This window comes from Zalophus californianus, chromosome 3, assembly GCF_009762305.2.
Source record: "Zalophus californianus isolate mZalCal1 chromosome 3, mZalCal1.pri.v2, whole genome shotgun sequence".
NCBI lineage: Eukaryota > Metazoa > Chordata > Mammalia > Carnivora > Otariidae > Zalophus > Zalophus californianus.
The window spans coordinates 126,744,113-126,760,307 of NC_045597.1; the positions used below are offsets into that span (position 1 = coordinate 126,744,113).

General features: G+C 33.9%; 1 protein-coding gene across 2 annotated transcripts in view; it reads right to left on the minus strand.

Annotated features, from left to right (window-relative positions):
- The window catches only part of KCNH7 (potassium voltage-gated channel subfamily H member 7), a 481,606-nt gene that overhangs the window by 47,130 nt on the left and 418,281 nt on the right, over window positions 1–16,195 (minus strand). For both annotated transcript variants that reach the window (XM_027591038.2, XM_027591037.2), the window contains one exon: window positions 13,003–13,202. In XM_027591038.2, the coding sequence (XP_027446839.1) occupies window positions 13,003–13,202 (200 nt within the window). The remainder of the gene's footprint in view (window positions 1–13,002; window positions 13,203–16,195) is intronic.

A 16,195-nucleotide genomic window follows, 5' to 3' on the forward strand; every position in this document is an offset into this window, starting at 1 on the left:
GGGAGTCTGAGAAGAATTTTAATGAATATTAATTAAGATTATTATTATTTTTGTTTTTTGTATGAAACTATTATATCATCCTTCAAGGTGGGGCCTAATTTTTATTGGATTTTGCTCTGGAATTTGTTCTTTTATAATCAAATTTCAATACAATTTTGTCTTCCAACAGTAACTATGTGTCCTGTGGGTAGGGCAGATGATTTATAGTCTTAAAACCATGACTCTCGTCCCTGCCCAGCAGTTTAAAGTTTCCTTTTATTCTATGAGTCTTCATGCTCCTGGCCCCACCCCATGTGATTAAAGAAAGGCAAAAGTTGCAAGAGAGAAATTTATTTCCTCATTCAATTTTTACCTGGATGCTGATAGATAAGGATTTTCAAATAAAGTTAAATATTCACAATATATTGACAATAAACTCCATTATTCCTTCCTCACATTTAAGACACATGCCTCAATGCTTGCTGTCTCTTAGCCTGGATTGCAAAATGCTCTTTTATGGCAGGTACACTTTCTAGCTTCTGTTGGAAGAGCATCAAGAATGGAATTTTACCACAACTCTCTCCACACACCATCTATGGTTTTGGAAATGCTCTATTTGCTTTAGAAAGAATCAAAATGTATTTTCTTATAGATGCCCCCTATCCAGATAATATTGGAAAGTTGATTTATGTTGTAATGAATGGCTTTTGATTTGTTTTGCTTAGTGTAGCTGCAGAGGGGTACATTCCTAAAGGCAGGCTGAAAAGGGCACCATAAGAAGACAATCTGAGTGTGTTAAATGATTCCCCTAAACAGCAAATTAATCATATGAACAAGTTTGGTAACTATGATAACTGACATTAGGAAATTTTCTGAGGAAATTCTCTGGTTCATTAAATACACTTAGATCTTGAAACATTAGGATTAATCAAAACATAAATTAACACTCCCTATGAAACACTAAACCCCAAGTGTGATTATCAAATAGATGATGCAAGTAATATATTAAATTTTAAGTCTCTGCCCTAAGGTACAGCCTTAATATTTTATAGCATTTTCTGATTTTGATAGAATCAGTGTTTGCCATGTGGGCATTCAGCATTTGGTAAATCTTTGCCACTTATAAGATACCAAACCTTGCTTTTTGTTGTTTCTAGAAGCTAATGTATTCCCTAATTTTGAGGTCATCCCAGATCATATTATTGCTATGCTTATGATTTATCGTTAAGGAATAGGAGGCACACATTTTTCATGTTTCCTTGTGGGTTACATGCTTCATACTTCATGTTTAACCACTAATCATGATAGGTGGGTTCTTTTAGCAGTTTTAAACATTCAAGTATACATAGCCCTAGTCTGAAGCTCAAACTGCTTTGTTATCTGCTTTCTTATTTTACCTCCACATGGCTAATGAGAATAAGGAATTATTTTATTGTATAGGAAGGACATTGTATCTGCCCAGAGTGAAGTATTATGCAATCCAGATGAAGGGCTTGGATGAGCCTTGAGAAAGGATGAGCCTTGGGAAAATCAACTAATTTTCTATGCATAACTTTTCAACATTTATCACATGGTTACATCATTTAGAAGAAAATCATGAATAGAACAGAAACTCGCCACACACAGACATGGCAAACAATGTCATAAATCCTGAACAGAATTTGGTGCAAGTAAAGATTCCCTGAAAAATGAAACAGTCTTTCCTCCTGATTCTTCTCCTTGCCACTCTGGCAGCTCTCACCACTAGTTCACAGCATGATATGTGAGATGTTTCTTTGCTTTCAGAAGGACACTCAAACTTTAAAGTGACCCCAATTAAGTCAGGGCCAAGGATGAGTTGGAGTGTGGGTAATGATGAGTAGGCAGAGAGGATTTACTGCTTTTACATACATGTCCTTGTTACCCAGACTCTGGAGTTCTGCTAATTCAGCAAGAGCCTGACTTAAAAAGCTGCATTTAGGATTTATAGTATAAGGTCCCAAGGGGAAACCATGGAACCTACTGGGGTTTCTAAAGGTAATAGGAGGAATCTGGATACTGACAAACAATTTCAGGACCTTCCCTTCAACCCAATTACTTGAGAGAGGGAGTGAGGGAAGACATTAACAGAGTATAATTATAGTGGGGTCTATTGGATGCTTTGCAAATACTTCTTCCCAAATGGATTGATTGTAAATGACCTGAACTTGCTCACAAAGAAAGGAAAAGGGGGTGCAATCTTCCAGGTAATGAAAAGAATGATTTAAGTACCACTTTGTACTTGATACGCATTCTTGAACTTAAATCTAGTTTTAGGTTTCAGAAACATCTCTCAGGTGATAATATTTTAGAAATAAATATTTTGATTGACTTGTCAACTTTATATAAGGAACAGAGAGTGGTGATTATCCCATTTTTATATGTGAAAGCTGAAACATAAATGCATGAGGGATTTTATTTGTGGAAGAACTAAGACTTCAAACTTAGTCTAGGATTCTATCAACTATTGTGACTTGCCACAGCTGTCCATTAGATTGGATTTCTAAAGTTGCTCCCAATATGTTCCCCATTCATTTAATTGATTGGTTTTATCAATAACTAACAAAGAATAGAAATGTAGCATAAATGTCCTTTTCACTTTGTACCAGTTAGGGTACAAATGTTCCTCAGAAAGGTTGGGGCCAGACAGCAATTCCAATTGTTTTCTAGAGAAAGTGATTACTGTATCAGCAATTATACAATTTTTTACAAAATAGGAGAAGCTCTCAAAATAGTAGAAGTTCTCTTCCTCCTAACAGATTCCTCTTCTGTAAAATGTATTGGTTCTTGCTACCCCAGCACTCTGAATGTTCCAGATATTGTCCCTGCACATTTCTACTTCCACCAATTGAATTTTAAACCAGCTGTGTATGTTCTGAAACCTATTTATGCTGGCTGCACTTGTTAGTGGAATTATATAATTTAATCATATTTTACATAAAAGAGTAAAATATGTGTAAAAAAAAAAGAGAGCAGGTTTCCCCCATCCCCATGACAATACAGCTAAATGCTTTGGAAGATCTTTATAAAAGATGAGTCATTTAAAAAATTGCAACTACAGATTGCTTCTACATTAAGTGTAGATGCTTAAACATTTATAAAAGTAGAAATGTTATATAGTCCATTAACCCTGACTTTAATCAAAAAAATTAGAAAAATATTAAAAAGTGACCAGAAAATCAGAAGTTCATGGAAACTAAGAACCGCGCTCTATGATAACATTTGGATCAAAGAAGAACTAATGTAAAAAGCAATAAAATGAGAATGTGTCATATCAAAACCCATGAAACCACAGAAAAGCTTGCACTGAAAGGAGAATGTATGGTTTTAACACCTTCATTATTACAGAAGAAAGATTCAAACAATGAAAGACTTTAATACAATGTTAAAAATAATAAGACAACCCACAGAAATAAAAAAAGGGGGAATTAATGAAGGCAGATTCTGGAAATAAAAAGAATAGTAGTAAGTCTAAATAATTCATGCAAGTCTAGTTCCTTGAACAAAATCCAGTGGAATTTATAAATCTTTCAAAAGCCTGCTAAAGGAAAGGAGAGAGAACAAAAACACATAAGTTTAGGAATGAGAAGGCAGATGTACCTACTGATACAGAAAATACTAAGTGAGTTAGAAGAGAATCCTACATGCAATTTTACTACTTTGAAAGCCTAGATGAAATGGATGAATTTTTCACAAAACATACATTACCAATATTGACCAAGGAAAAAATAGAATACATAATTACCACAGTAGAGTTGGAATGGTGATTAAAGACTTACTATGAAAAACTCCAGGACCATATGGTTTTACAGATGATTTCTTTCTAACAGTTTAAGAGTATATAATGTATACCAATATCATTAAAAAATAGATGCAAAATTCTAAATAATTTACTAACCAACAAAATCAACAAAGAATCAGAAACTCTATGACCAAGTAGGATTGATTTCAGAAATGCAAAGACATTTTAAAAGTATTAGTCTTAATTGTGAAGTTACTTTTATTGAAGTCAGCTATTACTATTCAAAATTGTTTTGGAGGATCTAGTAAACTAGAAATCATAATATTTGAAAAGAGAGACTGAATCTATTTCTTTTTGATGCCATTGATACAAATGCATATCTAGAACATCCAAGAGTAAATCCTCAAGGAAATCCCTCCAAACCCCAGACTAAACCAAATTATATTAAACTAAGGAAAAAACCTAACAAAACAAGATGGGGAATTTGTTAAGGTGGCTGTAAAGAAGATAGTTTCACTCCTTATTATCTATAAGCTGGTAAAAATGGAAATGTGTAATGTGTTTCATTTGTTCAACTGACTATGCTGTATAAAATTTAAAAATAAATGTAATATTAAATATAAGAATTTCTAAGAAGAAAATTATGACATTTTATTGAAGGAGATTATATTTTTAAAGATCTAAACCAGTGGTTCTCAATCTTGGCTACATATTAGAATAGACTTATAAAAACACTGATGCTTAAACTTCACTCTAAGCAATTCTGATTTAATTGTTGTACAGAGGATCTGAAATTTGTTTAATGCATTTCAGATGATTTTAATGTGCAGCATGGGTGAGCACTTAATATTTGAATTTCAAAGTTATGTAAAAATTAATGTAAAATTCATAGGAAGGAAAGGGATTACAACAGGCTTACAACCATCTATTCTCTTTCCTGAGGAACACCTGGAAAGAAAGGTGACCAGCCAATGACAAAACAGTAGTGACCTGCTCCTGGCAAATACACTAAGGGTGTGGGGTACTTATCTATGGAGTGTTTTTAGCAGGATGTATGTAATCTAAATTACTTATGGTAAACAAACCTTTCACCAATAGATTATAGGACATGACTTCTTGGAAAATGTCATGTAGGCTATGTAACTTCCAGACTATAAAGTGTAGAAGTTTAATGACCAGAAGAGTTTCATTTTGCTTAAGTGTTATGCCATTATATACACTGTTTAAGGACCTCCTATGTTACACTGAGCCAGAACACATACTAATATGATAAGGAAGGATCTCCATGTTTTGCTTATGCCCCACAATTATATACATTCTTGAAATTGTTGGTAAATCTTTATGTTGGTTACAATTTCTGACTCTCGTTAGCCAGAGCTGACAATCTGATCTTTGGGTTATCTCAAAAGCCAACATGGAGTTTGTTGTAATTGAATAAAAATAGTCATATATCTTATCTGGAAGAATAAGTAATCTCAAGTAGCTAGGGAAATAAGAAAGACAAGATTAGTTAGGGTTGACCTACTTTGTCAGATATTAAAGCATGGTATAAAGTCACTAAGTATAAATCATTATTCTGTTGCCATAGGAATGAACTAATAGAGACCATTTGACAGTAAAGGTATGTACACCAATTATATCTGACAATTTAATGTATAAATAAGGTGGTATTTCAGATCAATAGAAAAAGAACAACCTATTTATATTCTACCATTACTACCTTCTATTCATGTAAAGAAAATAATTTACAAGACTAAATTTCAAACAGAACACAGAATTTTCTTTCTAATTACACAACAGAATTTATAAGAAAATCCAGGAAACTACTTGTATAATCCATAGGTTTAGCAGGACCTTTGAAAATCAGGACAAGATCTCTGAACTATATAAGAAAAGTTGACTAACTGGACCATACTAAAACAAAACAAAACAAAACAAAACAAAACAAAACATAACTTTTAAATCCAAAAGATATTTTTAACAAAACCAACACATTGACAAGATATTGGAAACAAACTGCAATATAGATGACAAATAAAACGTTAGTATCTGTAATTCATGAAGATTTCTTATAAAATAAGAAAAAGGCAACCAAAAACTATGCAAAAAGCTACTATATATAGGTAATTTATAGAGGAAACATCCTGATTAACCATACCTGCTTTATTATAATGCTCTGACCTCACTGCTTGGTGTCTGCTATTCAATATTAAGCACTGGTCATAGATAGAGCAGACAAAATTAGAGTTAGATTCTGGGCTAAAGCCCCCATCTTAGAAAACACGACTAATGCCCCAATTTCTGGGCATCCGCACATAGTGATTCACAGTTAGAACAAGTGAGGGCTAGAAATGGAACTCCATGATTCAAATACAATAATTATACTTATGTGGAGTGAGTCTTTGACTTATCTCCCCACTCTGGTAGATGTTTCTAGCTACTGGTATCTTTCAGTTCTGTGTGTGTTATAGAGCATACTGATCTGAGACAATTATCAGTGGAGTGGAAAAAAATGAACTAACATAGCTCCAGAGCATTAAAACATACCATCTGGGTTACTGGGCCCTGAATAAGGAAGATTCTTATCATTCCTAAATTGAGTGTAGACTTCTATGGGGGGTGGCCCACCTGCCCAACAGGAGCCCAAGATGCAAACAAAAAAAGAAGGTTTTTGTTTTGTTTTGTTTTTTGTTTTAGAAATATCTGCTACAAAAGAGGGAATGATTATTTATTTTTTCCATTCACACTCATCCCCATGGGTAGCAAAATGTTTAAACAAAGAAAAACACTTAAGATATATGTAAATACCCTGAATAATGTGGCCTTAAGCCTGTAAGAGCAATTGGCATGGATGAACTTACTTTTGCTTATTTTTCACCCTTAAAAAGTGATTTCAAAACCTCTGACATATTGGGTGGAATATTGACATATCTATTTCGATATAAATATCCAGGCCCCTATAATATCTCAGGTAATTCTTCCATTAAAGAAAATATTGGATTTTTATTTAGGGAGAAACTGTGAATGGCTTGATTTCATTTGGTTTGATAAATGCTGAATTACTCTAATATCTGAATTAAAAGGGACTTAAAGTCATATTTACAAAGAGTATTTTAAAACTGAGTTTTGATGACTCTCTGTATTTTTATTATTGGTTAAACCTGTGTGGAATATTAAGTGCTCTTAAAATAGAATTGAGTTTGAATTACTCCCGCGTTTCTACAACGCCAAAGAAAGTACTTGAAAACACATCACATTCTCCAGCATGAGAAAATGCCCTCTAGAGTCCTGTTTGAATAGTACCATTATTTTAAAGAGTTAAAAAATAATTTGAGACACCATTTCCACTATCCTGTTACTGGAAGAGGAACATTATTAATGAATGGAGAAACTGTAGTATGTTCATTGCCTCATTACACATTTTTCATGTGTAAAGCCTGAGGCCATGCTGTCATTTCTCTTGGCTCAGGACCCACGAGAGATAAAATCCTACTGTTAAGAACTCCCTTCACACAGACACAGCATGGTGCCAGCTGTAAATAAGTCCTTCTTGATAATGGTTGGAGACCAGGATGAAGTCACCATAATCATTTGTGAAACATGACTGAGCACATATCATTTGTGACCCGAAAATACCAGATGCCTGTCTTAAGCTTGATATTGTTCATGTCAGGGGGGCTCCAGATGGCATTTATTGTTCTCTGTGGTATTTTTGAGACTTTAGAGTGAATGGGTTGGTGAAAAATAGGAAGGACATGTGCCTTGTCCTTTCTTAAGCACCTGTTGTTCAGGTACTGTCTACAGTGGGCAAGTATATGTGCTAGCAGATTTCTTGCTAGTGCAAAATTTTATTACCTACATAATTTCTGTAGAACCAGGCAGTTCCTGTTAACTAATCAACATGTCTATGAAAATATCTTTTAAAGTACATTGTAGACGACTATTTTAATTCAACTCCTAAAGGTAAACAGGTATTTCTTTGCAGAAAACCAAAAGATGTCACCAGTCCTACGGATCATTATCATTTAAATGCAGGTTTTTACCAGTCTCCATGCCCTATTTTGAAATGTGTGAATTTATTTTCTAGGCTGTGTAGAGAAGCAGCATGTCTTTCAAAGTTTGGCAGTATTTTCAATGCATTTTGCACATTGACTGCTGATTTTGAACCTATGCTTTTTTGTTAAAATATTACTGGTCAAACAAAAAATAATACAAATTATACAGGCTCACCCATGTAAAAATTTTGTTGTGCTATTGATATCTTTCAATGTAACTGATTTTATTTTCTGAAGAATTCTTAGAAACAGAATCCTTGACACTAGAGGACCAAATATGTGGGCACCATATTTTTAATCATTTTATTAAGCTTTATGACTAACGAATCAAAGGTTTTTCATTGACTCTATTTATCAACCTGACTATATAAAGGATCATTAGGAAAAGTTAAGGAGGGATAAAAACAATATGGTGCAGACAAGCCACGCTATTTTGCATAGTTTGCTTTACATTTCCAATGAGGTTTAATGTCACAATGATTGTTTTTATATGAGTTGCTGACTGAAAGAACTCATCATTGCCTTTCACTATGGTGTATCAAAACAGTCTGTGAGTGGAGGAGATTTGAATATAAAGGTCTGGCATAGATGAAGTCATTTCGGTAAGTGTAGAGACTGGGTACAACAAAATTTTCATTGGCATAGAGTTAGATTGAGAATGCAGATATAATCAATGTTAGTAGTTAGTATTTAAGTAGATAGTAGCTAGTAGTAAGTAGTAGTAGTAGTAGGTAGGTAGTAGCTAGTAGTTAAGGTCAGTAGAGTTAGCAAAGGGTACTCTGATGGGTAGCAGAGGAGCTGTAAAAGAGACTTGGAAGGAAAGGAAATCAGATTTTCACTAAGATGCTTCTTAGACATCACATCAACTCCAAAGCGTAAGAATTTCTATTAAACAATATGCCATTATTTATTAATTTCATTTCCATTTTGATTGGCTTTGTTTGTTGGGGGCATTATAAATGAATGCTTTGTCACTGAGAATCCCACCGTGGTTCTAAGCATTTTTAGCCTATGAGGTTGACTTTTGATTGAAATCTATAAAAATTCTCCCCCTCTTTAACTCTTCTCTTATTTTATACCTCCTCCCTTTTGAGGACTTAATCTACTTTCTGCTTAACTAAGAAGACTGGACCATGTAGTGCTAGTCCATTGAGTTTTCTCCTTTACTCCTCAAAGCCAGTGACTTTACCCTTTCTCTTTTCATTCTTGCCTGTCTTTAAGGAAAACTTGTCTATCTACCCTGCTGAAACATTCATCCCTCTTCCTACGTTCTTATTCCAATTCCTTTCTATGTCTGCTTTTCAAAATTTTCTCCACTAATGCCTCAGGATAAAAAAAAAATGTCAGTTTTCCTTTTCTTCCTAAAATAAATTAAACAAAGTTGTTTCTGGACTACCTGCCTTAATTCTTCCTTGTGCTTCCCCACATATGATCCTCTATTCCTGTTCTAGTTTTTACAGGAAATGATCCCCTTCTGTTCTCTGCCATCAACAATTCATCATCAAAGAAAACTAGATGCCCGCTCAGAAAGCAAAAGAAGAGGCAGCAGATAGGTTAGAGTCTCCATCCTCAAGCGGATAAACTCCCATAATAATTGTTCTATACATTTAGCATATTTGAGTTCTGGTGCTTGAAACACATCTGACAATGACAAGTGTAATGAAATTGCAGAGAGGTTAAGTGACTTGTCCAAGATTAGTGGCAAATTGAAGAGCTAATGTTTAGGTCTTCTGAATTCCTATTCCTAATTTGTTTCATATTATTAGGCATTATTGGTGGGACATTTTTAAGGTAAGAAATAAAATTCTTCACTAGTGTTCATGAAATTTTTTCTTCCATGTCAATATATTTTTAAATTCTGAAGTAGTTTCTGTCATAAATGATTTATCTCTCTCCATCTGAAACGATGTATAGAGCATAGTTATTGGGATTCTTTATTCAAGCCAGGCTCTTGTATGTGATATGAAGAAACTTGCCTCTACACTGACATGGAAGATGATTTTCAGTTCTTGCCCATGTTGTAACTAAAATCAATGTTGGAAAATGTCAGAAAGTTTCAGACTGGGTCAGAAGACAGCTTTGATTGGAGGAAATTTCTTGAGATACCTTCAGTCTTAATCTGAGAAAGTATCTCCTCTTCCCCTAACTAGTCAAATTTGGAGGAGAAGAAGGGAACAATTTACCAGAATTGACCTATAGATATTTTTTAGACAATTTTCGCTATTCTTAAGCCTGACATCAGACACAAAAGAACACTTTCCTTTCTCTAACTTCATTCTCCTGACCCTTTTCCTTTTGTATTCTGAACCATTTCATTCCATTGAAAGGGAGCCCATAAATGTCCCCTGAATGTTTTTGGTTCTGGACCATTCTGGCAATGGCTATTTCAAAAAAAGCAAAAGACCCAGGAAATAAGAAATATGATTGCACATTTTAGGTAGATTCTTTTCTATGTTTTGAGATCTATCAAGGAATCAAATGTTTGGGGTTATGAAAAATAATTTTGAGTCAATTAATACAGTGTGATTGGAAAACTTGTACCCAATTTTGATATGGTTGAAAGTAAAAGAAAAATGACCTGAAATGTTTCATGAGAAATTATATTTAAGGTTATACTTAAACAAAATAATATGAAATGCTGATGTAAAATACAACAGTTTGATGTACTTTTATGTATCACAACAAATAAATTTAAATCACCTTAAATTATTACTAAATTATTATTTAGTTAACAATAAATTAAAAAGACACAGGGATTATAACAATGTGGTTTGGGAGATAAAAAAATCCACTTTGATTTCTTCTTCTTTTTTTTTTTTTAAATCTCTCAATAGTCTAAGAGTACAGTTGCTTTTCTCTTTGTTTCATACATTGTGCTTAATAAACAAGCATCTTCCATTTGCTGAGTTTTCAGTTATCTTGCACTTTGATTTTTTACTCACTTTGTAGTCACAAGATGAGAAATGTAGACACTGTGTACAAACAAGAAGTTCGTGCAAAGTCAAGCTCTCAAAACCACATGCAAGACTCAGTGGCACATGGTTTAGAGCTCACACACTCCAGGATCATGTAATACAGGCATGCAGATGGGAGGAAAGAAAAGCACCTACATCATGAAAATAGAGGATGATGAAAGAGAATGACATTTTCTTTATGACAATTATCTAATGCAAACCGTATACCCATAACCTTTACCAGATTGGAGGAAGGAGCAGATAAGTGCCTTTTTGTGGGGAGGGGGAGACTGTATATAAATATTACTAGAGGTCAAGTTGTTGTTAAAGTTAAGGATTTCTGTTCTGTACTTGGCCTCTTCCAGTTTATCTTCCCCAGTTCCTTGCTTTGTATTTCCTCTGCTACATCATGCAATAAAGATCAGAACTAACATTGGAAATCACTTAACAAGCTCTAAACCTGACAGATAACAAGGGTGTTCTCCACAATTTACACGAGAATTAAATTGGATATAAATACCTCCTGTTCTTACCGGTGGGTGTTGTGATTCCATGTATTAAGGTGTGAAGCAGACAGGAAAGAGATAAATCTTTCATAAGTACATTGTAAATAGGCAAGTGGTATATAAACCATATTCATAGGTAATAGAGTCAAACAATGAAAGGTAAATAGTTGTCAAAAAATAGACTTTATCACAAAAATGGTCACAAAACTAGTTATATGGAGAGGGGATGTACAATAAATAATTGTTGATTAATGTTATTGAAATAATCTGGCAGTATGGAACAACAAAATTGAGTGACACGTGTTTTGATTAAAAATTCTTGACACTGCTTCAGCCAACCCAGCATTAGAGAATCCCCAATAGTTTCTGAATGCTGATATCTTTATTCAACAATAATACAGATGGAAATACATATAATGATTCATTTGTAGGTGCTTTCTTATGAGATTAAAGTGTTATCTTAGTGATAGCAATTTATCAAATGAATTTTCACAATAACTTTGGGATAATTAGAAATAACACATGGAATTCAGTTATGCTTTTATATGAAATGTGCTTTCCAAATTAAAATTTTTATAATGGCATGTCCTTACTTCTCAGTCCAATAAATCACACACAGCTTTGATAAACATCCTTATATGGCTTTCAAATTGGGCAATATTTGCAATGCTTTCTGTCCTTTGACTTCTAATTTTGAACCTTTGCTTTTTTATTAAAATATTATGGGTCAAATATAAAAATGTCAATCTAAATTGCATTGGCTCACTTATGCAAAAATTGTATTATGCTGTTCATGTCATTAAATGTGAGTAGTTTTATGTTCTGAAGAATGCTTAGAAACAGGGCCTTTGCCTGGTGGAGGAGTTGATAGATGGGAGAGCATCATATTTTTAATCTTTCTTAACAGGTCTGTGATATGCCACAGAATTTGGATGTGTCACATAATTTATCTTTAAGAATCAGTCTCTATAGCCAAACAGGTGAAAAGAATATGTGCAATTCACCTAATAATAAAAAGTGCTCTTTAGATCATGGTCATGTTATTAATTAGGTTGATTTTTAAAGAATTGATAGAGGTGGGAAGAATTATTAAAAGTGATTGTTGATGTTGAATTTGCTTAAAAGTTAAGAAGAATTCCACATATCCCCTTTGAAAGGAAAGATGCATTAAACCAGGTACAGTAAAAGGGCACATAGTTAATTGTTGTAAATATAGAAAAATTTGTCCTTAACAGAAACATGAAACTTCCTATGATAGAATGTTTACAGCATGCTTAAGCTCCCTAACCTCTCCTACAAATCTTCAGTGTCCTATTTTTCTATATTTTTTTTTTAAAGGAATGTTAACTTTGGATTTCTGTTTGGGGATATCATAGTGGTTGTTGTTGTTTACTTGTCAAATCTTAATGCACATGGGTCCAACTATTTTTTGGGGTGTTGGCAGCTAGGACATGTGGTGAAAGCCCAAATCCCATGTTAGCAATATTCTCTCTAATTGGAAGTGGGAATTTACTACACACAGTTATATCAGTTTGCATCATGTTATAATGCCTTTGCCACACAATATAACTAGATATAGCATCATGCAATGCCATGAATTGAGAATGAGAGACTATCTCCAGGGGAGAAAATAAACATCTGAGAGGAAAACAAAAGCAAGGGGTTCAAAGCTGGTGAGACTGGTTTTCCCATTGGACTGTAGCTATAATGCCTGAGGTACTTCCATTGTGGAAAACAGGAATACATACCATGTTCATGTCAATGCCATTGGTGTATGTCCATGCGTGCTGGAAATATTCCTCAAGCCGTTGCCTCAGAGGGTTGGGAATTTGGTGAAAGCGGATGAACTCTTTTACTCGAAGCATCTGCATGTGGTACCTGGCAGTTCCCGAGTATAGTCTTTGGATAATTGCAGATACATTCCCAAAAATGCTTGCATACATTAGTGCTGGATTGGATAAAAAACAAAGTTATGGGGGAAGATTGCACTTTGGCTTTATTACATCTTGTGAGAACCTCAAGTATGTAGATGTTTTTATTATCTCAATCCAGTTGTAAGGATTTACCACTGGCCCACAGGGAAAAAAAATAAGCCAATATTGCTGTAAATTTTATAGTTTTGATGACAAATCCGGAGAAGAAAAGTCTCCTAATTCACCATGGATTCTAAATTAAAATATAAACTCAGATTGTTTACACTGTCAGCCTATGATCTGGAGTATCGATTAGAGATAAAAATGCCTCTAGAATAAACGTTTTCTTTGTAATATAATAAGGATGTATGTCATAGGGTTACCACAGATATGTTTTCTGGAACTGGAGTTAAAAGGGCAATTTTTAAATTTTTAAATTGTGACATCTCTGCCTCTCAGCCTCAAACTTAGCCTATTAATATAAAAATCTGTTATAAATCTTAAGATTATTTTGAATACTTTGGTTTTGCTAAAGAATGATAGATTGTTCTAAGGAACTCATAATTTCCTTATTTATTTGTATACAATTTTTTAATCTATTAGAATTCATTTTTACAGTATTTCTACAGTATTTCTAGATGAAAAATAGATACCCCTGACTTAGAATATGAGGATAGAATTTTATTTTTTGTAGAAAAAAACAGGATACACATTTTTCTTTCATCTGTGAGAAGAAAGAAACTGCTCTAATAATCCTTGCTATACATTTCCGTACTTAGGTTGCGTACCCTTTTAAGTGGTTCCTGGCTTAATCTTTATGACTTAACGTAAGTTTTTTGAGTATCTTCTCTTTCCTTTTATATTTGTATTCAGTTTCTAGTAATTCTAAAAAAGTGCTATATTCTGTACAGAAAGTCAAATCATGATACATGGTCTGTATTTTGATCTTTGGGCATGTGTCAAAACCGTAGAGAGAAGGTAGCGAATGTTTAAGACACTGGAACTGCTCTATCCCGAGCAGGTGGTAAAAAATGAACAGTTTAAAGTGTTTGATTCAACTGAATTCAACCAACAAATCCAGCTCCCCCCACTTTACAAACTGTTACTTCTATAAACCACTTAATCATTTTTGAAGTAGATTTTGGCCAGATTCAGGTTCAGCATTTTAAAACAACTTATCTCCTTGGTCATTTGCTTTCTTTTCCATCTTATCTTTGTCTCTTGGTTAGTATGGTCCTTGTTTACCATATATATTCCAAGTAAGAGAATGTCACAGAGAAAGGAGTGGTCCCTTGTTTTTCTCTATTTAGGGGGATGAGAGTTGGGGAGATCTCTAGTGAGCCTGAATTGGGATGTGTGCAAGACAATAATTCTCAGTAAGATAGATAAGCTGTTTTGGTTGGATCTTCCACAGAAAAAAGACTTGAGCCTAATCTGAGTAAATGAATAGTTGATTAAGAAGAGAGTTAGCAATACTTGCCTGAAACCGATTCTTGTGATTCAAGGAAATTCACATGAAAAATGTATTTTACTCTTCCTAATTGTAGGGTTGGAAATATTTATGCATGCTGTTATATCTCCAAAGTATCTATCATTTTTTCAGGAAGTAGTTTAGTTAGTACAGATTAAGTTCACTTGATTTAATCAGAGGGCACATAATCAATGCCAGTTATTTTACCTAAACCACATAATTACTTGGAGGAGAGTAATTATTTATTTTGTTTCATTTCCATATTGTGGTTTTATCTCCATACTGCCATAAAAATGAAACAAAACATTAGTTTGGATCATAAACAGGCATTTCCACTTGTTGACAAGATAGCAAAGTCTAGATTATAAGCATATAGTTGAATACATGAATAACATGTATTTCTCTTAGGTAATTCTATGTGATAGTTTTTTAAATTATAATGAATGCATGAATTATTTTTTCTAATTTTTTAGGAGCAACTGGAGCTAAAAGCTGTAAGCAAGAGAGTAGCACAACATAATCATATTCTTTATATATATCACTTAGTTAATGCCCATCGATTGGCATAAAATATGAGTCAAAAGCAAGATGGCAGACTATATAAGGACATTTCTCTCCTCAACTCAATAGGGAGCTTTCCTCAATAGGGAGTTCTAATTTCATCAAATGGTTTGTTTTAGGTTTAGATATTATTGAAATAAAGCAGGTATATCCTAAAACTTCCTTTAGAACACCACCCCCAAAATCTGATATGCTAACCAAATTAATGAATTTAGTTGGTCATTAGGCATTAGCTGAAATGTACCTACAGAACAAATACACTTGTTTTCTTTTTTTTAAAGATTTTATTTATTTATTTGAGAGAGAGAATGAGATAGAGAGAGCATGAGAGAGGGGAGCGTCAGAGGGAGAAGCAGACTCACTGCTGAGCAGGGAGCCCGATGCGGGACTCGATCCTGGGACTCCAGGATCATGACCTGAGACAAAGGCAGTCACTTAACCAACTGAGCCACCCAGGCGCCCCAATACACTTGTTTTCTACCTATTACACAAACTTTTAAAAAGTCTTAACTTAAAAAATTAGATGTTTTAAGCATGTAATTACAAGTAATAAAATAAATCTGTCTTAATTGTACAGATCAATTAATTTTGACAAACGTATACACTGCTACAAACACAGTCAAGATATGGAACATTTCCATCACCCCAAAAGATTCCCTTGTGTTTGTTGGCTGCCTACACACTCACTTTAGAACCTAGACAACCACTGAGCTCCAATGTATGTCATGACAGAATAATTTGCATTGCCTAGGTTTTCATATAAATGGAATCATAATGTATATATTCATTTGTGTCTGATTCTTTTATTCAACATGGCTTTGAAACTAATTCTGTTGTGTGTATCAATAATTTGTTCTTTTTTTTTCACTCTGGTTTGCATTGCATGGCTCTACCAGCTTATCTCTTCTGTTGACAGAAATCCCACGGTTTCTAGGTTTTGGCTATCATGAATAAAACTGCCATGAACATCTGTGTACAAGTCTTTGTGTGGGCACA